Source organism: Pagrus pagrus, assembly GCF_965226575.1.
Source record: "Pagrus pagrus genome assembly, chromosome: 15".
Taxonomy (NCBI): domain Eukaryota; kingdom Metazoa; phylum Chordata; class Actinopteri; order Spariformes; family Sparidae; genus Pagrus; species Pagrus pagrus.
In genome coordinates, this window is record NC_140199.1 from 7,417,999 (window position 1) to 7,442,970 (window position 24,972).

General features: G+C 41.1%; 1 protein-coding gene across 2 annotated transcripts in view; it reads left to right on the top strand.

Annotated features, from left to right (window-relative positions):
- LOC311271053 (VPS10 domain-containing receptor SorCS3-like) overlaps positions 1-24,972 on the top strand; it is a 74,651-nt gene that overhangs the window by 21,796 nt on the left and 27,883 nt on the right. Inside the window, exons 1-4 of one of the 2 annotated variants that reach the window (XM_084376426.1) lie at positions 1,577-2,437; positions 19,241-19,308; positions 23,612-23,711; positions 23,869-24,027. In XM_084376426.1, coding sequence (XP_084232552.1) covers positions 1,784-2,437; positions 19,241-19,308; positions 23,612-23,711; positions 23,869-24,027 — 981 coding nt within the window. In that variant the 5' untranslated portion in view covers positions 1,577-1,783. Of the gene's footprint in view, positions 1-1,576; positions 2,438-19,240; positions 19,309-23,611; positions 23,712-23,868; positions 24,028-24,972 lie in introns of those variants that run through there. The other variant, XM_084376427.1, reaches the window with a different exon arrangement.

Here is a 24,972-nt window from a genome sequence, read left to right on the forward strand (position 1 = left end):
GATGTGTCATTTTGAAGCGAATAGTTCATCCACAGCTCAGTGACAGGCTGAAGTCCTGAAGATGAATTCTGAAATTGTATCTGTTTTCAGATGTTTACGATCAAATGAAGAGACAGGACGGTCGGCAGCGAAGTAATATCCCCCTCTTCACTTTTACAGTTTGTCTCACACTCGACACATTCGCGCACGTGTGGAAGTTTATTGCATCTTCAGGGTCTGGATTGGTTTGCAGAAGAAACAGTAATTGCTCCAACGTTATCTCAAAATATGTACATCTCTGCCCTCACATTAAAGGGGCACTATGTCATCTTGGAGAAGGAAGTCAAACTCCGAAATCTGGCGATAATTTAAAATAAACTCATTTTACACACATTTATTCTTCCCATAAGTGAATAAACTAAGGTAGAAAAAAGGTCCCCAGGACACTGTTTGAAGCTAGAAAGGTGGCAGGGTCCGCCACATATAAACAAAGTGAAACAATATGAGTTGTCCTTTAAGGTGACATTAAAAAGATAAGTCAAAGAAAACCTTTGTCCCAAAACTACGTACTGCACCTTTAAGAACATATCTGGTGTCATTCTGTGTCCAGTTCTTGTGACCCTGATGTCCTTTTTCGTCCCTGGAGAAGATGGAAGTCCTCCTCTTTATGCTTCTCCCTCTGGCAGCTGATACAAACACATCTAATATGTGTTTTAGCTTCTTATCACCAGGCAGCGTGACAACTTCTCTAAGTAGAAAAAAAATAAGATTTTGTGTAAAGAAATATAATTTGTACAGAGAGCTCTGTCAGCAGGAAGCAGGAATCACCTTCCAGGATTCATTCAGCTCCACTAATTGAAACTAATACCTTTTTCAAATAGCATATTGATTCGGGGGAAAGTTGGATTTTTCACACAGTAAAAAAAAAAAATGGATGAACAACAGAGAAGGTGAAGGTGGCAAGATTAAACACGGAGATGTTGGAGGCGTGTTGCCTGTGTGGAGTCAGAAGTCATGAAGATTACAAGCAAACATATCATAGTGTGAGTTCAAAGCTCTCCATGTATCCTGGGCTGTTGTGCCGCAGAAGGCCTGAGGCGAGGTGCACAGTGGCCTAATTAAAAAAAAAAAAAAAAAAAAAAAAAGTCTCAGTGTCACTGGAGAGAGAAAAGAACACTTCACCTCTGTTCCCCTGCACATCAAAACCTAACCAGCAACACGCCTGGATCTTTATCCAGAAGTCCAACTGAAATACCCCCCCCCAACAAATCAACTCACACGCCTGCGCACGCGCGTGCACGCCAGCTGACAGGTGAATCCGGTGTTGATTGATGCGACCAAATGATGTTTTAAAAAAAAAGATGTTGCCTCACTGTGAACACAACACTGTTCTGCAAAAGCACAATTTACTTCAGCTGTCAACCTCTCACACTGTTTTTTTTTTAGGGGGGGAGGGTAACTTTTACAGGTGAGCACAAATAAACTGAATAAAAGCTCTGCCTTCACAGGTGAGGCATGAAAGAATCATTTCCAAACCGTTTTTTTAAGGTGTTATTTTATTTATTTTTCCCATGAGCAATGAGCTCGAGCCGTTCCTGCAGTCACTCTCCGTCGGCGCGTTCGCCTGATGCGCAGCGCCTCCCCAACTGGTCCCTCACTTTGACAAATTCCTGGACGTGAGCGGGTCTGCTGCTGAATGGCTTCTTGCTCGTAAAGATGATACCTTGAATATTTTTTTAGAAGTTGAATAGCTCTGCCACATCTTTTTCCTTTTTTTTTTTTTTTTCCAGTTTGGAGGAACACAATGGGACTGTGGTCATTTTGGAGTTTTTCTCTTTTGGCTTTCGTGTCGCTGCTGCACCCCTTTCAACCCAAGTTTGTGGCTCAGGCGGAAATAAGTTCCCTCGGAGCGAACGACAGATTTTATCGCCTGGAGGTAACCCCGCTGGAGGCAGGTGTAACCCGGCAATCAAAAGTCGACAATGGCACAAAAGTTTTTAGCGCTTTTGAGACGGAAGAAGCAGGTGCTCTGAAACCGAGCAATGGCAGGCGTGCACCAGAGAGTGGGCTTGGGAATCAGGCACCGATCAGCGTCAAAACGGCACCAAACTACCCAAAAATACCTGCTGAAAAGTACAGTAACATGTTCGAGGACGACCAAAGGCGACGTACAATGTTTGACAACACCTTTCCCGACACGAGGAAGAGGGCGAAAAGGAGCGCGGGCGCCGAAAACGTGGATAGGAGTACAAGTGGAGAAGCGCAGTCGAGAGAGAGGTTTGTGGAGACTGTCCAAGGTGTTTCCAACTCCAGAGCCGAGTACCGGCGCGCTGGGGAGGAAGCCAGAGGGTCCAGCCCGAGGCAGAGTGAGCCGCACCTGGACACTTCCACTTTTGCTCTGTCGGGAGACTCGGCACACAACCAGGCGATGGTGCACTGGTCCGGACACAACAGCAGCGTGAGTTACAGTTTCACAAAAACACTCCATCGCATATCATAAATATTTCCCCTCACACTGAGTACAATGCACATGATTTATTTTCTGTGTAAAATGCACATTTTTGAGCATTTTTAAATAGATTTACATGAATCAGTCTCATTTTTACGCACAGCTGTGTCAGCGCGCAGGAGAGGGATCCTCTCCTACAAACTCATTATCTCATCACCGACAGTCTTCAATTGAACAAAATGCGTTTCCCCTCTTCTCGGATGCGTGATTGTGTTTGTCGTTGTTGCCCACACAGAGGTTGTGACTGCATGCGGACTGCACGCGCGGCTGCTCGTGCGGACGCCTGATGGATGTTTGATTGTGCACTCGCAGGATTTCCCCTCTTCGCTCTTTCAAAACTAGAGTACAGTCATTTATTTCAGCTGAGTGTTTGCCACCTGAACTTGAAATTAGCAATTATTCCCGCAGGTAAATTTATTTGACAATTGAGATATGGGAAGGCGCAGACATTTTGGCAGCAATCACAACACATTAATTATTTATGAAACAATCAAGCGATGTCTCCGAGGAAGGCGCAGTAGCTACAATTAAAAGGGAATGTGTCCAACCTGACCCTTAATGTGACGCTGATGAGACACTGCGTGACCTTTTGGCAAACCAACAACCCCTTTATCTTTGACATTTGACTCACTTTTTGTTGGTACTTGTCTAATTGCCTGCATGAATACAACACTGCCATGTGTTTGTTGCTAAAATGTTGCCAGAGCAGGTTGATGGGGATGTGCACAACTTAAATGGATGGCAAGGGATTGCAGCAGCCCACCCCTCACACACACACACACACACACACACACACACGCACCACAGCTGCAAGCACACTTTGTGGCTGAACACTGTTTTACCACCACAAAGACAAAGCCGTGGAGATTTTATCTCTTACTTTACATATGCAGCATGCAAAAGGTGTTTATCAGACACAAAGATCTGAAAAAACTACAAACAACCTTGCACAGAAGAAAAGGGAGCTGCTCTGCCTTTTTCTTTTTTTTTTTCTTACTTCAGGTAATTCGGATCACCTCAGTATGCTGAGCAAAAAGGGTGTGTGGCAGCAGCATTAATCTGGGACCACATCAGAAGATTTCAGTGTCCCAGAAACACTGCAAACATTCATACATTATCCACAAAAATCCAGATACGTTTCACAGGATGGGTAACATGATTCAACCTCCACTTGTATTCTCTCATCTCTTGTTTGGTGAAATGTGTCACAGCGTTAAAGGCATCACAGTCTGGATGCACGGCGGTGGACGGAAATAAAGCGGGAATGCACCTAATAAAATCTGATTTGTGGGATGTATCGTGAAATATGATGTTGGTTCGAGACGTCTTCAGCAACGATGGCCTTTTGTACTGCAGGACACTGTTCACTGGATCATCACTGATGGGCTTGTCACTGCAGCCAGTCAACATCTGAGATTTATACAGTCTGAGCCCCCCTGTCTGCCGTCCCAAAAGTACGACTGGGACTGCAGAGTCTAAATTGATGGCATTTTATGACTGGGTGTTAGAGCTCAGGCGATATCAGATGTAAATGACTGATAATAAATCCAATCTAAAGGGGACGTTTGAAGGAAAATTACTTCATTCCTGTGGTCGAGGGTAGTTCTATCAAATATTCACTTCGAGACTTTGCCTGTGATCTGGCCAAGATGTAAAACCTCATAGTGAATGAAATGAGGGAGATGTAGAAGGTGATGGTGCAAGCGCCAGCAGGGGATCTCCAGAGTTCAGATGTGATAAAAGAATTTCATCGTGTATAAAACCTCAAATCTGTCCACAAATCAGTCTCCCAACTATTATTTGATTTCTGCGATTGTCTGAGACATCAAAGCCTGGAGTCATAGCTCTCTGGTCTCTGACTTTAAGAGAGATAACATTGATTGGAGTCGACCATGGGAATAAAACATATACTGCATGAATTCCTTTCAAATTCATGCTTCTTAACTACATGTAGTATTGATTGGCTGTGCATGTTTCTGGCTTCTTACGTCTGTCCTGAATGCGAATGGGGACTTGAACACAGGTTCATGATTTGTAATGATGTAGGCGATAAATATGAGCAAAAAAATAGAAATGAGACTCATTAAAAAATACTGATAAACACACTTGGCTGGGGACGTCCTCTATGGCAAATCAATATTTCAGTCTTTTGCCTCACATGGGTGTTCAAGCTGTGTTTGTGCTGTGTTGGTGATCTGTTTAAACAGTCATAGCAGCACATCATACACTCATGGGATGCAGATCCCCCCTCTTCCTCCCTCCAACCCCCCTGAAGGCAAAAGTCTTAGTGTGCAAGCCAGCTGGTGACCAGGGAGTTATTGGCAGCAGAATGAATTTAGGCTCCTGATTGACCATTTTTGCAAGCTCCTCACAGATAGTTGACCAAACTAGGACAGTGTGTTGAAGGCGAGGACAATTAATGAGTGTCGTTATTGACATCTCATCCCTTGAGCTGCTGCTGCAGGAACGATGCTGTATGTCGCTGTGAATAATGTCCACCTACTGTACCCTGAGAATAAAGGTCTGTTCTTCTCCACTAGCCTGCTGTTAGGAGCTCGCTCGGGGAGGAGCTGGACATTGATGAGGCCAGCTGCTCTTCTTGGCCAAGGAGTAAAAAACTCATTGGTTTTTTTTGTTTTGTCTGAGGTGGCGAGAGTCAAAACCAATCTGTCAGCTCGGTAACGTCGTCTTTTTCTGCTGCCACTGACAGGGAATCAGACTGGCCTCCTGGGCCGCGTTGTCCGCATGCCTAATCTGAACGAGGCAGTTATTGTTGCACATAATCTCATCGGCATAAATAGACAATATAAAAGAGGAAATGGCACGGCCCTGGGGGACACTTGTGTTTAAAACCGGTTCATTAGATAGACAGCCATTCCATTTAACATGCCAGAGCTGGTTGCATACAAACTCCTTGATCCATAAAATCAAATGGAATGGTTTCCCAATACACAGAGGTGTTCGACCGGAGTTTGCAGGTGTCGCTGGATGATGAAAAAGTGCATTAAAAAGCTGCCACTGTCGAGGTGCTCAGATATAAAACAGGAGAAAGTTTCACTGTGGTTTTGTTTTTCTGATCATTTCCCACACACACACATATACAAGCACACACACACATACAAGCACACACACAGCTGCATTTGCTCTTATAATTTGGGGTAGGCACCCTTTAATAAAAAAAAAAAGTCACACGGCGCTCAGTCAAAGAGGCCGACGTGTGACCTTGTTAAAACCTTTTATCCGTGCACCTTTCATCATCCTCTGGCCCCCTGGCTGCTAACTAAGGGGATTTTGATCCACACTACATTTGATGAAAATCAAAAGTGGTTCATGTTTTAACATTTCAGTACAAATTGCGTCTCTCCCGTGGCACAGTTTGTGTTAGGATACTCTGCTGCACATCAACATTTGGAAACCTTTTAATTCAGATGAGCCTTGTCTGGAGCTTTTGTGTATATAATTAGCGACACTCCATTAGGGTTGGGCAGTGTATACCATATACTGTTTATCGCTTTGGTGTTATGAGACTGTTTATCATCTTAGATTTTGGATATCTTTATGTTGTGATAAGTGCTGCATTACAGTAAAGTGATGTCATTTTCTGTTCCACTTCTTTATTCATCAAAAATTGTACCAATATTTAGGTTTTTGGTCAAAAATATCCTTATGTTTGATTTTGTTGCCCAGTGCTTTTGAGGAGACTTCAAAATATCACTATATATCGTGTATCATGATACAGACTTAAAATATTGCGATACTATTTTAAAGCCCTACACTCCATCTTCAATTTATGGTCAGTTAAGATCCAGATTTTTGACTAAAAATTGATTTTAAAGCTGTCGTCAATGAAAAAACAAACATGAAGGTTATTTTCTTTCTCCCAGACATTTTCCGTCCTTTATGTGCTTGTCCCTCCGGGGTGTCGGCACCATAAGTCTGTCCATTAATCCGGCCTGTCTCAAGCCTTAAGGGGTGCACTGTCCATTGACGTGATTGTTAGATGCTGATAGAAACCGCAGCCATCCTGTATGTGCAAGCAAAGAAAAAAAAAACAATTGCTCAGGAGCCTGGCAATTTTTAAAGGCTTTCTTTGAGAATAAAAAGCAGCATTCCCCATTGTTACTTCTCTTATTTTATGCTTCAGTTTTATTTTATGGCACACCGGATACAAGTTTCACCCTCTCTGTAGTAATAATTCAGTGAAATCCCAGTTTTTACTCCTCAAATGACACATGTGCCCTTTTTTTCATGAATCATTTGTGCTCGGGGACCATAATGCATCACATCAACATAGGCTCACAGCACTTCCTCAGCAGTTGCGCTGCAGTTTTTGCCTCACAAAGTGCATTTTGAGCAGCAAGTAAAGGCCTGCCATCACTTGTATGTTGCAAGCACGCAGTCGCTGCCTTTGTTCCTCTCTGCCTGCTATCACTTTGTCTTTTTAACACACACACGCACATACACGCTCATGTTTCAATTTTAATCAAAGTGACAAAGCGGGTGCAGAATCGTATTTGACAGGTTTGCATGTGATTAATTAGTTTAATAACCGTCGCAGTGTGCGGGACACATACTTTAGTTGTGATTTGGTTACAAAAATAAATTCATGCGTTTTCTGATTAGGAAAATCAAAAAAATTGAAATTCAAATTGGGAGACGACTTCTTAATTAATCATCATGGAGGTAGAGTTAACACAAGAAGTTTTTTTTTGTAATGCCCAAAGGTCACGGCTGGTTTTGTTTAATTCTTTAGTTTCTTCACTCCTAATCTCAGGCGAACCGAGTGACCGTGGTTTGGAAACGTTATGCGTTGTGCCTCGCTGGGCCTTGAAGCATCATATTGCCTCAAGCAACACAGCAGTTACTATCATGTTTAAAGATGGCTGGGATTGCTCAGGTGGCAGTCGGCTTAAATAATGGTTGGACTTGGCAGTTTACAGTGACAGGAATGTATTAGTAGCGGTAGGAAATGGTTTCTCCTATCTAGCGAGATAGAAAAAAAGCCCAACCAAAGCACCACACACACACTGTGCAATCAATGGCGATGATGGAAAACTTCCAAACACAAAATGACACATACAGAATACTCACTCAATGGGTATCCTGGAACAAATCCTTTAAAATGACTGGTCGCCTTTTGCTTTGAGCAAATAAAGCTGAGTTATAGTCGAAATCAGAAGCAACATAAATGGACGCATAAATATGGACAAAATGGTGGCAGTTATTCAGAAATAACGACAACAGATTCATCAAAATCTTTGCAGGCTCAAGACCTGATAGAAACCACACATCATTAACATGAGTTAATGATTGTACTGGAGCGGATGTGAATTGACATCAATATGAATGTCACGAGACGACAAATTATTTAAACAACCGAGTATTGATATTTGAAATAACATCTAATTGTGTTCCAGGTTTATTTGCTACCACCTCACACACCCTCTGTAGGCTTTAATTTCCTGATTTCATGGCGTTCTTCTCTACCTGACACTCTCCGATGGTAAAATTGTGCTGTTCATCACCACCTTTGATTGAATCCCAATTCACGTTGATTCTTCTTCGCTGTATATTCTCGCCGTTCCTTTCAGAGGTTCGATTTTCCACAAAGAGGTAATAGAAATTCATATTACACGATGTTCTGGAAACATTATAGAAAAGTGTAGTTAGACTACTGCAGCTGTCAAATAAAATAAACCGGTTGTGGCAAAACAAGATTCAGCCAGTCTGTGAATGTGATATGATTGAAAATTGGTAACTTTGAGATGATATTAACAACTTTTCATAACCAAACAGACCGAGAAACCAAGAAAAACTGCAAAAATACTCCTCATACTTAAATGAACAGAGAAAGTAAACAACTACTGTGGTAATCAAGGGCGAATCAGTCGGATAATAATCATTTGCTGATTACATTCTCAATTAATCAATTAGTTGTTGTCAGAAAATGGTGCAAAATGTCGATCAGTCTTTCCCAAATCCCACGCTGACATACTCAAATGTCTTATTCTGTCCAAACCCAAAGATTTTCTGTTTGCTGTCATAGAAGCGTAAAAAGAAAAATCACATTTCAATCATCATTAATCACCGAAATAGTTGCCGATTTAATTTAAGTGTTGACAACTAATCCATTAATGGTTGCAGCTCTACTCTAATATGCATTTTGCTAAATAATGGGTACCTTTGGGGTACAGGACTAGGAAACAGTTATCTTACTGACCCTCGCAGTATTGGGAGCATATTAAAACTGTGAAAGATTATTATAGCATAATTACTTTCTAGGCTCCACTGAATATCTTTCCTAAGCCTTAGTTTTCTGTTCTCATTTTCTCATAATGCCAAACTATCAGTCCTTTGTTCCACATATCCTTTCTGGCTTTATTAGTACCTGACTAATACAACAAAACTATTAAAAGGATACATAGCATATTTTTTTCCAATGACCATTTAATTAAATAAACCCTTTATGATTACCAATAAGCCAATACTGACCTAGTGTGACCAGCATGATCAACCCTGTCTCATAGAAATGGTATATATACAACTTATCTGCTGCTGCAAATACATTTATAAGGAAAACTAACATTTAAAGGAGACATTGTTAATTAGTGTATCTGGTAAGTTGCACAGTGATAATACTAAACGCACCTGTGAAATGTAAACTGGAGGAGAAAAATCATTCCTCTGAGGACAAACGACTGGAACGACTCTTTGAACAGAGGCCTGAGACATTACTTACCACCCACCTACAATGTAGTAGTGAGCTTAACAGCTATTCACACCTGGGCTCACCTAGCCTTGGCAACCCACATGAAGGCCGGTTGAGTCAACGACCCACAAGTGCCCCTAATGACTCTGCAAGGACACTCCCACACAAGGTTTAAAAGCCAGCCAACTCCCCTCCACTTAATTAGAGCTGAAGAGCCTCTTGGATTAGATGTGAAACGTCTTTTGTATTATATCTAATATCTTTTCAGTGTTTTGTATTAGGTCTTGTGCACGTAAAAGGTTTTTTAAAGTCGAGGTAAAAGTCTGCACCAACAGGAGCTCCTCTCTCCCACAGAAAACACTGCTCCTGAAACGCCTCGTCAGTAGTCCCGCCTTTAATTCCGTGACTTTGTGACATCACACTACGTCACCATGTCACACCTTTGCCTCATTTATGAGCTTGCAGATAGTTTGGCACGCAAGAATTGATTTAACACAGCTGCTCTGATGTTGTTAGCGGTGTTGGCTCAGGCATGTGTCCTCTGACTTTGAGAGGTAATTATCTTGGGTGAGTATTGGAAAAGACACCAGTGATTTTAAATATGTTGTTTTTATTAATATTTATGGAAGACTTGATCCTTCCAAACCCTAACGAAAAGGCTTTTGTTGTCTAAACCGAACCACATGTGGGAGTCTGGCGAAAGTCAGCACTTTGAACACCCACCGTGTGTTGCCATATGTAATGTAGTTCAGTGGTTTTTCCTGTGGTGGGAAGGATTTCTGCTGCTCAGAAGTCTGTTATGCTCTGAGGCTGCACACAAATCCAAGATGAGAAACAAAGTTGGGCTGGTTTTCTGTTTTATTATTTTAATTAGGTGAACTCAAAGGTCTTATATCATAGTTAGTTTATTATGATGCAAGTGCTTAAAAATGCTTTATCCATGCAGAAATGCACAGAGCGTGTATTAAGAAACCGTGCCCTCAAATGAGCAGTCAGGACCTCCGTAACATTGTGATGTCACAACTACACAGTCGCCGTCCTCAGCCACGCCCCCAGCATGGCAGTGGTTGCGAAAACACCAACAGAGCTGGTGAAACATGGTGGACGGTGCCTGCTCAGGCCTGTGAGAGCTGACCAATCAGAGCAGACTGGGCTTTTCAGGAGGGGGTCCTTTTAAAGAAACAGGCACTGAAACAGAGCGTTCGGACAGAGGGCGAATAGACGGTTCTGCAGCAATGGACATTTGAAACATGGAAACACTTTCTTGCGGACGCCCAAAATAAAAGTATGAACCTAAAAATTAGCCTCATATGAGACCTTTGAATTAATGAAAAATTATGTGAACCAGGTCTTTCAGATCACGCAACGGTAAACGTAAAAGGTCATCGCTTATATGAACAGATGTAAGTTTTCACAAGGCTTTTATCACTTTGTAAGAGAAGTTCAGCCTCATTGTAATGAATTGAGGTGACATTTGGTTTTGTGGATCATCAGATATAAGTCACTGGATGTCGTTCCAGTTGAACTCAGTGCCCTGTCAGTCTGACTCAAATACCTGGAGGGGAGAATGGGACATCTCAATGGAGTGTGTCTATACCTTTTTGTCAGGAGGGAAACCACCGGCATGATACAGAAAGTAGTCAAAACTATTTTTAACAGACCAGCCTGAAAATCATTGAATCTGGCAATCCTGACCAGAATAATCTTATGTTTGGTTACTACTAGAATATGTTTACATGCTTTACTGCTCGTATGAGTGCTCTCATACTGTCCAGTGCTGCAGCTCTGAATTCCCCCTCCGTCTGAAACGCTGTGTTTTAGCTCCCGTCTCTTTAAGACCCCCCTCCCTAATACCAGGTCTCCTCTGATTGGTTAGTTCACACATGCCTGAGCCAGCACTACTAACAACAACATCGCAGCTGTGCTAAATCAACTCCTGCGCTCCAAACAAGCCGCTGGGCATAAATTATGCAAATGTGTGACGTGCTGACATAGTGTGATGTCAAACAGTCAGAGAATTAAAGGCGGGACTACTGATGAGGCATTTCAGGAGCAGTGTTTTCTGTGGGAAAGAGGAGCTTCTGTTGGTGCAGACTTTTATGTTTTTATAGGCACAAGAATATATAATATATAAAACACTGAAGGAAAGGGAAAAAAAAGCATAAAAGGTCTACTTTAAAGACGTGTACTCCCTTTAAGAATCAGACATGAGATATTTTCCGATCGACTCTATGTTGAAGAACAAAAAATTCACAACTTTAAACTTTTAAACTTTGAGACGGGGGAACTGCAAAAATGTGAACTTATTTCCAGGTTCTAGGACTCACTCATGTGTCCAAGATCGTAAATCTTTGTTCCCTCTAAAAGTTCCCACTGAACATAATCCTGACAGTCTTTGTTTCCATCTGACCGGCAAGACAGAGTAGGCATGGTTTATAGTAGAAACGTAATTTCAACCTAAACGGTTGACTAAACCTTAAAAGGGTAGCCAGTCTCTTCCTCTACACATTATGTCGAATGCAAATGCATGATGTGGGAAAATTGCAAAATGGGGCTATGTGTGACACACGCACATCATGATCTCCGAGTCTCACAGCACTTCTGGCAGTCAAGTGGGTAATTTTAGGTGGAGGGTTTTTCTCTTCCAAAGTCTCAATTTGGACCCACTAACGCCTTTGGCTCCAGCTCAGACCCCCTTGGGCAGAAGGCAAGCCATTAGCAGCCAAAGCTGTGAAGGTACAGAGGAGACTGGAAGAAAAGTCCGAACCGTGTTCCTGCTCAACGTTCTCCAAAAAAAACACTAAGTGTTCAAACCTACCAAAAACCTGCTGACACATTATCATATTTCACCCAGGTAAATTTGCAATCTCTGTCGTGTTCCACGCCTCGGTGAATAAGAGAATTACATGCAAAAAGTAAAAGTAGTCATGCTGCTGCACCTTCAACCTCCGATCACTAAATGTGAGCGAACGAGGGTGGCAACAGAACAAATAAACCTCTAAGAGTAAAATGCTAATGTTGTATTTTTTGGCTCTCCACACTGCTTCCAATGCATCAAATTAATTTTAAATTGCACGGGATGTGACTAAAAGTTTGTCGAATGTGTCAAAAGATTTAAATGACTTCCATCAGATTTGTCCTTGAATGCTGCGTTCCTTGTTTTTCACCTTTTTAGTGCGAACCGCGGCGCATTGTGCCGTGACGTCAAAACACAGAGGGGGAAAATATGGACCAAGTGCGCTGTATATTCCTATTCCCAGTCCATTAAACATATTTCATTGACTTTTTTTACCCCAAGCTTTCGTAAAAGAAATGAAGCAATCTTTTTCCCCCCACTAATGGCAAACAGTACGGTTTATTGTGCACTGTTGTTAGCAGCAGAGAGACATAACATGGCCACAAAAACCTCCTCACAATAGAGCTCTATTTGGAGTGAAGCCCTTTTCCTAGTCGGACCATTTCATTAATTTCCCCCTCCATAATGGCCTGAATTGATTGCTGAGACCTCTGAAGAGCAATGCATCAGGGCTATATGACCAAAGCTCCGGAGTCAGGAGGATAAGCAAACATACAGACAGCAGACTAATGCACAAGGGACGTTTCGCCGAGGTTTAGTTGATGAAAGCAGCATCCCCGGAGTATGTTTTCACCCACAAAAGTACAAACAATCAATTTGGCCCACAGATAAGATGAGGACAGAGTAAGGCCTCTCTTCGACCGCGCCATTTCTCTTAAAAGCAGTTTGTCTCCTCTGCTAAGTGCTCTACTTAGGCGACGTCCTCACAGAGCCATAATCAAGATGTTGTGTTTTCAGCCCTCCACCCACTTCTTGATTTTGCCCTCGCTGCTTGTCGAAGCCTTAAAGATATTTATGCAAATTTTGCAAACCAATACTGTATTTCTTTTCTCTGCAGGTGTTTGCATCAGATAATTTCTAATGGATGCATGAATATATTAATCTTTAATCTTACGAGGAAAACAAAAAGAAGTTTGCAGCGTTGGATGTGCTGTGACACTCGAGTTAAAAGCTCATTTTCATTTCCACATCTTCGCTGGCGCGTTTTTCCAAATTATACTTGGCTCAACAAAGGACACAAGATGATCTTTTTTTTTCTCGTGCTTGGCTGATGATCTCTGTCCCTCATATCACAAGAAAATGAAATTAAAAGTGATAGTCTACAACTGACCTGAAATGTTTTCATTGTGGGTTGGAAATCTCGGGCATTAATTAGCCAGTCGACTTAAAGAAAACACAGTGTTTGTCAAATTACTCGAGTGACTCTTTCTTGCCCTTGGCGTCTTGTCTTCCTTCTCTTAATGAAGTCGAGAATGTAATGAGCTCAACACCAAATGAAACAGGTTTTTATTTTTGTGTCTCCAGAATTGCATTCGCACGAACAGGCCAGTAAAAATGCGGCGTAGTCAGGTGAACAATGGTGTCCCAGCTTGCACTTGTCACACCGATATGCCAGCGTTTGGTGTCTCTTAATGGTCAGGATGCATTAGGGGGGCTCCATGGATCTGCATTATTTGGTAGACTTGGCTCTTCACACTGTATTCTACGTTTTCACCCCGCTTCCTCTTCCAAACCACTTCTCCTGTTTCTCATTCAAAGCACTAATGGCGTTTGCTCTACAAACATCTGTCTTTATGGTTTAGATGCAACTTGTTTATTCTGTAGCAGCACATATATCAGTGAATACACAATTTATCAGGGATTATGTGTCAATTATTGTAATTTATAGACCCACATGATATGGTAAAAAAGTCATATTGCATTTTTTGACAGGTATTATGATTGTGATATGATTCACACTAGTTGGAATGATCATTTTTGCATCACAATCTTCATTTTCACAAAAAAAAAACCCTATTAAAATAATAATGATGTGACGTTTGTTGAGTCTGTATCAACAAACCTGTTCTTTTACATCTGGAGACAAGATTTCTAGAGCAGGGCATCTCTGCAGCACTACAGTACATTTATCATAATGCTGTTTTGTAAATTATTTTACCTTTATCAGAAAGAAATTGCAGCTTCTGCGATTTAAATCACATTTTGATTAACTGAGCAGCTCTAGTAATACATTTGTTGCTTACCTTTTTGTCTATCCCTTGTACTGGCATGTAGACGGCTGTTATTCAGTCGATTTTACATTTCTTTCTTTTGATCTGTTTCGTTGATTGCTCTCTTCACATTTGATCTGTTTCACATCATTATACTGCATCCCTGTGTTACAGTCTGACTTCTGAGGCTGCTGTTGACACAGATGTGTGGTAGATTGTAGATTTTAGGCACACATACAAGCTGGAAGGGCACTAGGAGAGTGCAGAGCTCCACCAGGGCGGTCCCCTCTATATGATGTGCACATTTTCAAAACCACTGGAAATATATCAAACATGGCTGCGCCTAAAGTAGCTGAAGCCTCGTCGTCTCTGCTGCATATTTATTATGTGCTTCAAAGTTGGAAATATTTCACATGCTTAAGATAAATCTGTGAGCACCAGAAAACACTTTATTATCACGTACATATGTACAAATATCACATACTGACACTGAAGAAACATTATGAACACGGCGGCTTGTTTTCATGAACAGTTAGTTAGCAGTTAGTTCACAAGGGAGAAATCCAGAGCAACATTTTAAATGGCAAACTTTTAAGCAAACAGCTGCTTAATTACACATTCAGCAGCAACATTATCATTCACTTGGTTAACATGAATTAAATATTAGCTCTCTTTTAGCTCTATTCTCTGTCTCTACTAACTTCTTAAAATATCTGGTTGTATAGCCGCAAAGTGCTCCTGTGTTCACCAGCTAGTCGCTTACTGTGTCTGGGCGTGGTTTGGTGCAGAGTTAGCAGTGTACAGTCGGCTTTTTCATCATAAATAAACTGGCTGCTGCATCCAAAAACAATATGAGGGAGGTGAGAGGGAACCAGAACGGTAAAATTATAGTAACGCAATGAGCTGAAACCTTCTCATGCTGCGTAAAGTCGAGGGAAGCTGCAGATTTTGGTTATACATCTCTGAAAGTTTATCGTTAGCAGCTAACCTTTTCATGTTTACTTTACGTCGTCATTTGATACATTATTATCGTAAAGATATCAGTGATAGCCGCTTTAAAAAAAACTTGTCAGGCCTCCTATCGAACAATTCAATTCAATTTAGAGGCTTTATTGACATGAACATTTCAAGAACACAATTTTGCCAAAGCATCAAATATGAATATGAGGACAATAAACAGACACACAAATACAATCGGTTCGTACATTTCAAGGGAAAAAAGAAGAAACAAGCAAAATAAATCAACTTTCTGATAAAATAAAGTTATTGTTGGTGGTGGTGTTATTATTTTAAATGACAAAATCATGATGTGATACATGAAAAACACTAAAAGCAGATAAAAATATACACCTACTGTCAATGTAAATACAAGAACAAGTACACCAGAAGCATGTCAGGTTGTGTTTAACTCCAGTCACTTAATGAATTCAAAACCTACGTTTTACTGTTTACAAAATCTGACAAGGCCAAAAAAACTGACCTTGAGACAGCTGACGGAGAAAAAAGAAGCACATTTGGATAAAGAACCGTCTTTTGAGAGCTCATACTTAATTACTGTGGACACATTTTGGCGAGTTTTCAGGCATTTTGATGTTGTAGTTGGTAAATAGACAAGGTTGACTCTCGGGAGATGTCTCTGTGTGTGGATGCGTTTACCCTACAGTACAAAATACAAAAGCCTTATGTGTATTCATGAGAATGTAAATGTGTATCATTGTAGCGGTGAACTTCTCACAGGATGCTAAAGGTACAAAAAAACAGATATGCGTCAGCGCTTCCAGGAGCATGAGCCATTAGCCGTGTTATTACAAAGAGCCTTACATCACTCACTGTTATCAACTTTGGGGGTCCCTTGGAAATTAATTTAGATCTTCGGTTGTACCCTCCGGTTAGGTTCAAAAACAGTACCAGATCTACATGAAAGTGTCTGTATATCTAACATTTCTAAAGATTGCTCCTTCTTCTCATGTTGTGTTACTCCTGAAGGAAAGAAAACAACAATCTGCAGGTGTGATGTTTAGAACGAGGATCCCCGTTTTTTCCCTCGACTACCCAATTAAACAGGAATAATGTTCGAGGGGTGCAGCCTTAATGGTGCTTTACTCTGGGATAAATAAGCAACAGGTTCCATGTGGAGCGCGGTGTTAGAAAGCACAGTAAAAACTGATGCATTTCATTTTATTAATAGCCATATTGCAGTACAGTAGACAGAGATGATTCACATCTAAATTGCAAACCGTGTAGAAAATCTTCTGCCCACCATCGTGGTTGTTGAGATGCCTCTCACGTCCCACTGAAGCACTCAAAAAATTTGAGCAATCTGAGCGTTTTAGCTTGGGAGAAAAAAGAGAAAAGATTGATATGGAATTTTTCTAAAGATTTGATTTGGTCCAACGGTCTGTGTCTGTGATTGTGCCGTACATGCATACGCTGCATGCTTGAACGCTTGTGCAAGTGGAGTGTATACATCTGAGTGTGGATAAGACACTGCTGCAGTATATCAGAGTGACATTATGGCTGTAAAACCTTTGAGTCCAAATCTTTTTGCATGCTAATAAGTGACTTTTATTACAAATGCCTTCTTGTTTTTTTAATCTTGTGTAAGGTACAGCGTAAGGAAGAACCTTGAGAGCCTGTTTTAGAAGAAAAAACAAACAATAAACAAAGATGGACTGATTGAAAAGATGAACGAACGAGAGAGAAAAAGGGAAAAGGAACGAAACGGCAAAAAGGGGAAGGCAAAGTAGGGAAAGAAAGCGACAAGAATAGAATGTTAGGATAAAAGGATGACTAAACCCAACTCCTCGGAGGGTGAGAGCCAATCTGAGAAATGATTGGTTGACTTTCCCGGGGCAAAGCTCTCTTTGCTCACATCAATAAAACATAAACATGAATAAATGCACTGCTTTGGGCCTTCCAGGGTCCTTACTTAATTTCATGTATGCAAGTGAGCGATGATATGCATGGAAAATTGTATTTACCTGGAAGGCTCAAAATAATTCTGGGAGCCATTTTGTGTTTGTTTGTTCCCAGTATTTACATAAATGCAAGGCTGCATCATGAACTCTTAAAAATGTGTCTAATGCGCCTTCATTTGTCGAGTTGTGCCGTGCACGTCATCTGCTGTCCCCAGCTCGTCTCGGCGTTTGCATGTATAGCAGTCGCTCCCTATTGAACGGAGCCACAGATGCACAGCAGCCTATCAATAATGTTGGAGACGTGGGAACACACAGTCTTCAGTGATGTACTCTTGATGTATCCACTTAGGGACAAATCATCCAAACAGTCATCTGCCTCACTAGTCTGTGGGTCCCTGAGGTAGATCGTCAATGACCCAATTCGGCGGGTCAGCTTTTGTTAATGAGCCAACCGCACAAACACGTTGACAACGGTTAAGACACAGCTCCTAATGGCAATTACAGCGTGGGGTCCTGAGAGGCTTTTACGCGATCAAGTTTTGTCATTTTGGGGGTTATTTTTAGACGCTGTTTTACATCCTCAACTGAATTGGTGAACATTTGATTAAATTGGATCCATGTGCAAAACGGTGCGAGTGATTGAAACCCCTTGAATCTGTGAACATTTATTCGATGTTCACTCAATTAATTTGCCAGGCTGGATATTTGAATCCCTTTGGTTTGGGAACGAACTGCCTCTCGTTTTGACACAGATAAAAATCAATCCCAGATTCAATTTACCTCGTAGTATTTATAACGTCCCACGACACGGAGCCATTGTTGATAGCAAGAGAGAACCGAAGAGACAAACGATCAACAGTTTGGCAGAGTTTTTCTCCCCTATCTATTTTTCAAAGCAGGCAATTAGGCCGAACATCACAGCCATTTAACTAAGTCTGTGCTCCAAATTGATTCAGACTCCGGCGTTGGACCTTGCAGACATGGTGCATTTAGTTATGCAAATGCTTATCTCTCTGTGTGATTGGTTAATTAACCTGTAACGCAGATAGTCCCAGCCATGCACAGTGGCCATTTGATGGCTAAATTGTGGGTCAATTGGGTTTTTAACATTTTCAAAGCAGACTTGGAGCCATGTCTTTGTTCTACCCAGTCTTGTGTGGCTTTTCTCGGTTTAATGACTCGTTCCGTGGGTCCCGCGAGGTTAATGTGTTTAAACTGACTGTAATTGAGCTTTTGACCTATCTTTCAGGCTTTTTAAAATATTCCTCATATTATGCCATGTTTCTGCTCCTTGATTGTTATTATCTACAATTCCTCCCCCTCCCTCCATGCCCTGCCCTAAACCCCTCCACGCACACCCCCCCTTTCTATCCTGAGTTATGAGCATCCCCATGGGAAGTCATTTATAATGCCATTGGAGTGACAATAATTCGTTTGCACACCATTTCACTCTGCCCTCTGTGCCTTGGCAGGCTTTTATGGGCTACATTTTTGTTTGCCCAGAAACACATTGTCCAACCATCCTGTGAGAACACGCAAAAGCATTTAGCCCGAAAACTGGAACTGGACGTCTTCCAATGAGTAAAATAAGTGACATACCGTCCAGCGTCACCGTTTCAGGTGCTTTTTTTTCCCAGCTAAGCGACTTCACTATTTTGAAGGTAAAAAGAAAGACACAAAAAAGGAAATGGGGGAATGAGGGAGGCTGCAGCCACTGACTCCATTTCTTTTCATTGTTCAGTGAACAATTATGTTCAGATTTTGCTGTCATGTAGGTATCATTCCACATGAGATACAGACACGATTCCTGACAGCCCTGCATGGATTTTTTTTTTTTTTTTGCCACGAGCAGACTGACATCTCTTGACAACATGAGGATCCCTTGTCACGGGGATAACATACTGTATGAGGTTGATATTTATTAGTAAAGGGATGTACCAGACATGTTGTATTCATTCATTACGAGTAGACAGGTAATATATGCTGGTGAAGCACTTATGCAAAGGCTTTTTAGTGCAGACGTTGGCATGTAATTACATATGTCTGTTGCTGTTACAGGTGATCCTGATCCTGACTAAGCTGTACGACTTCAACCTGGGGGCTGTTACTGAGAGCTCACTCTGGAGGTGAGTTTGTTTTTTAATCGCTGCTATTTCTCCTCTCCCGTCTAACCGGGAAGGTTACGGCATCGTCGCAGGAATTTTATAAAAATGCAAAAGCACGGCCCTAAAAAACAATAAGACTAATATATTCATAGAGAGTGCAGTACACACGAGTATGATTTATAGTGTTCTGCCGTGCTCGGATATGAACAATCAAGTTACAGTGGAAGCCAATATAAAGTATGTTTTAATAAAGCATTGTGAAGTAGTTGAGAATGAAGCATCCTCCTCTTTGCTTACTGCAGTCCCATAAATAACACGACTGAGAGTGGAGCAGTGTTATTTTTTTTTTTTTTTCGAAAAATGGCCCAACCTATCTCCTGTCCATCATCGGCAAAAAAAAAAAAAAAAACTTTTTGAAAGGCTATTTTTTTTAAGAAAGATAAACCGGAAGACTTATCCGAGGGATCCTTTGTTTGGATGTGTGGCTCTTTTCCTCTGACCTAGAAACTTCCTGATGGAGTTTATGATTGATCGTCATCCGTAACCTTTTGTTTCAGAGGCAATTGACATGCAATTGCTACTGTATAGCTGTAGTAATTCCATTCAGTCAGTGTTGAGGGGTGAGTTACAGTGCCCTGTCAGGTCATAAATAAGAATTGAATTCATTAAGGATTATACCATAGAGCCCAATCCGGCCCCGTGATATGCCTTTTTTTCTCACCTCTCCCATAGCCTGCAGAGAACTCATTTCATTCTGAAATGCACATGAAAAAGAGACCATCAGTCCGCCGAGCACAGAGTTTCAAATTAATATCTGTTTCACCAGAGGCGCCGCTAAGATTTACACCCGACTTGACACGTTTTGAAATCCCATATTGTGTACAGGAGGTCTTCCATCATCAAGGTGTCTGCTTAACAATGGCACCACGAGTAAATTAGAGTGTACCTCAGGGGGTGCACGGAGGCTTTTAGTAGGGAGTATTAGAAAAGCAGAGATTTGAATGTTATGAAAAGAAACAGGAGAAAATGATTTCTGTGATAACACAATAACTGATTTATGGCTACAGCTCCCGGCCACTGTTGGTGGCAAAATGCAATGTGCAGATCAATGGGCGACTCGCAGAACCCCATCTAAACACGCATCAAGTCCCTTTGTGTTTTGAGACGGCCGCCTTCTCCGCTAAAGAAACTTCACTACGTAATTACATCATTTAAGAGGCTTTTCTTCCACCGCCACAGCCAAAGAATGATATGCCAACTGAAAGGAGTACTTGAGCACAAACACGAATGTGTTTAGGGGTAAGTCTTTTGAAAACAATGTCAACAGCAAATGGGACGATTCAGATTAATGCACAGACAATGATAGCAGACACCGGGTATCTATCCAATTATGCAGTGAAATTACATTCGGAGGCACTCAGGTAGAACTGAGAGCGTGGATTGGCTGTTTGTGGCAAGGAGAAATATGAAGATTGGGATGACAAACACATCTAGCCTCCTTGTCATGGGATGCATGGAGTTGAAGGGAACAGGCAGTCCTGTGAATAGTAAGTACAGCTAAATGTCTTATTCTAACTGGGCGATGTGTTCTCATTTGTTTTTCTCTTTTTCATCTGCTTTTTATAGCATATCTCACTTAAACTTGTATTATCACAGTTGTGCTGCTAATGTGAGGCACGTTAGCAACAGAATGCTTCAATTACGCTCACACTGCTGAAAAGACAGCTGATTGAAAGACAATGAAAGAGAGAAAAAAGGACATTCAAGCACCGGTTTTAAGATAGAAACTGTATGAAACAGGATTTCACCAAGATGCATTTAAGTACCTTCCTCAATGTCTTCAATGCACCAACATCTACCAGCATGAAAGGATGGTAATGAGTCACTACATCCTGCAGGATTACAATGTTCATCACTCAGGAACTTGTTATATTCAAGGACTACGCTTGTGTCGGATGTTTCAGCCCTTTTACTGCCAAATTGCCTTTACTGTACGCACTTCACCTTCCTGCTGACCATTTTCCAAAGCACACCTGAAGTTCATAAATTGATTTCCTACCTCGCAGGCAGCCGCTGGGTTTCATTACATGTCAGTGTTGCATGAAATTCAGCTTACAAAGACCGCGGCTTGACGTGTAAAAAAGTGAATGTTTAGTCTGCATAATGTGCTTGTCAAAGCTGCATTATTGCTGAACGGTACTGTAGTTGCGAGTAGGAAATAAACGCCCTAATGAATGTGTCAAGATTTTTAATGCAGAAAGCTTGCATTATGCTTCTCTTGATATCCATATTTTCCCTCTTTGTTGTCAAAATGTGATTGCGGCGCTCTTTTATTAGAGCTTTCTTTAATGTAGTACCGAGGAGGAGTTTTCAGATTATCCCCCGTTCGCTAATACATTACAACATAATGACAACATACTTTTCTGAGAACAGGATGTTACAGTATGCTAAAGGTGCCCTGTGGAGAATTGATATAAACACAATTATGTGTTGTGTTCCCTTCCTCATAAAACATTTGCAAAGCTGATTTAAAAAAAAAAAACCTGCATTATTAAATCTACAATGTCTTTACGTTGGTGAGCATTCGTTTGCTTCCTGTATTTTCCTGGTGCACGGCTACATTTCTTGCTGCATTGTTGCCTCTAATTGTTGATCAGTGGAATAAACTGAAAGACGTGTAAAGTTGTAAAGTAGCCTCCTTCTCATTTAATAGTCACGGTATTTATTTGGTTTGACTGCGGCTCGTCAGCTCTATATTACAGTATTTGACCTGATCATCTTTTTATTATTTTACAGTTTGTGTTGCTAACGAGCCTAGTGACTAGCATCTGACCGATGAATCGGTTGCCGGATGTTATCGTCCAATATCAGCTTATCACAGATATGTAGGTATTACCGTATATGTTGTAGATTTTAAATAGATGCTTGGGGTTTATTGTTAAACTGAACAATGTCCTGCCTCCTTTCCGTGTCTTTGTTACAAACTCTTTGTTAATCACATTTGAGGGATCATTGCAAAAAATGTGTGTATATTGACTGATATCAGAATATTTTAATTCCTCAGCGGCCCCAAAATTTGAGTATCAGTCGGGCTCGACAAACTACTAGCGACTTAAAAACCCAGACCATTGCCTCTGACTTAAACAGTCCCAATGTTTCTGAGTGAATGTGCAGTTTACCAACCTAACAAAGTAGTTTGAATTACTAATGTCGAAAAAGCTTTAGCTAACCAAACTAAATTTCTCCCTCGTGTTACTTTGCTGTCACTCAACTTCTACTTGTGTGCAGTAATTGGGTGCTTGCAAAGCTGCTTGAGTGCACTGACCATCCTGCAGCCAGACATTTACATGAATGAGCTGTTAATGTGCGGATCACTATACCTGATCTCCAGTGTTTATCGTAGATCTGTTAATGATACTGTACAACATCCTACTAGAGGTAGTAGAGTTAGATTTAAATGCATATTGATATATGATAACAGACTCCACAGTAACTAGCTTTAACATTAGCTATTTCCATTTTTCAATTTAGCTTGACTTTTTCCTTTTTAGATTTTTCAAAATCTTCTATATAAGCAAATACTTGCGTAACGATATCACATATGAAATCAGCATGTGACATAAACTATAGACATGTAATGACTTTCAGCTAGGGTCCATTGGAAGCAGCAGCAATGCTAGTGGAGTGCAAGATATAAACAAAATTGGGGACCCACTCATCAAAACATCTCGCCAGTGGTCAAAAGCGCCACAGGGCTCCTCAAAACAGCCGTCTGTTTACAGCACATTTCTGTAAAAACATCTCTGCAACACTAACTGACTACTTGAAAAGTGCTTTTTATTCAGTGCACCATGTGCTGAAACATGTTGGTTGAATAAAGAGCAGACGCTTCTCATAAGTGAGTTTCCGAGTATTTTTTTTTTTTCTCCCCACATTTGGTCCTATTTATAATTTAAGCACCTACATTAGAAAACCGGTGGAGTAATGACGGCACGCTTTTTTTTTTGGTGAAGCACATTTATATGCAGGACTTGCAAAAAAAAAAACAGTCCTTTTTACAAGAGAAACAAAAATAAACACATTAGCATGAAGCTAGTCTCTCTCTGCAAGTTCATTCTCATTCCATAAATCAACAGGCTGCCTGGACGGTAGGAAATCAATCTGAAAACATACGATGCGCTGTGGAGACGCAGTCACCTAAAGAGTACCTGATTTGCAGTTAATGGGGTAAAACATACCAAACTGCTATTATGGTGCTTTAAAATATGTTTAATGGATATTTTTTTTGCATCAAACATCCAACGCGTTTGATATTTGTGTCCAGATCCAGCGATTACGGAAGCACCTACACCAAACTCAACGACAAAGTGGGCTCGAGGACAGTTTTGAGTTACCTGTATGTGTGCCCGACCAACAAACAGAAGGTCAGCATCTCTCTGTTGCTTTTATCTCTCTGTCTGATCTCCTACGAGCTTGACATCAAATTATACCTTTTTTTTTTAAATTGCTGCCAAATGACTGCATCTCTGTCTCTACCCCTCTTCTAATGCCATATCCCTCGTCTGGCCCTCTGTACTTAAGATAATGATGCTTAGCGACCCAGAGGTAGAGAGCGCTGTTCTCATCAGCTCAGATGAAGGGGCAAGCTTTGAGAAGCATCCCATTAACTTCAATATCCTGAGCCTGCTCTTCCACCCTGCACAGGAGAACTGGATACTGGCTTACAGTCACGACAGCAAGGTAGCTTCTGAGTCAATGAACTGTTGAGTGGAAATTAGATGATATACTGTAAGATGCTAAATGTATAATAGGGCTGCTCTATTAGTAATGATTACAGATTTTGATGGTACAATTATTGTCTGAGGAGAAATCGCAGCTCTGTGAAAAAATGATAACAGTACCGATACCTTGGCTGCATGCTCATTGGCTCACTGACACTGATTTAGATGTATTCCTTAGGTAGTGAAATCTGATGTCAAATGAAAAGATGTTTTTCGATCCTCAATGGTATCGAGGCGATTCAGTCGGTGCCATAAAAGTACCGAAGCTCGATACCCAGCCCTGATGGTTTCGTGATTATAATGCATTAAGGTTTGATTGTATTTTGTTCCCACAACATTTATTTTAGCTTTTATTTGAACAGTTTCTGCTTTTGAAATAATAAATAATAATACAATATGAACAATAATTAAAAATTAAAATAAAGTCAGGTTAATGTGCAGTTTTAGTTAAAATGACATATATAAATTGATAAAACACTCTTATGCTGTTTTGCTGAGCAGTAATCTATAGACAGTGCAATGCTCCTTTTCCTGCTTTGTTACCGTTACAACCCGTCTCTTAAAGCTGCTGTTAGCGTTGTTTTCATATAGCATAAGCAGTCAGAGGCGATCCTGTGTGCTCTGCAAACAGGCAGAGAGCAGCATCCTTCTGTTCTGATACCTACACCAGCAATGGCGGAAAAGGGAGAGCTGCCAATTCCAGCGCTCCTGGTGACGGCTCAAACCACCAAAAAGGCCAAGCGATGAAAAACACTTGAAGAAAAGAATGAGGCAAAGAGAGCTGTCTCGATAAAAAAGAAAGTAGTCTTGAAAGTGTGGTGACATAGAGAGAAGGGAGGGGAACTGCAAGACAGACGGGAAGTAAGCGAAAATGACGACGACGCTAACGGCAGCATTAACTTTA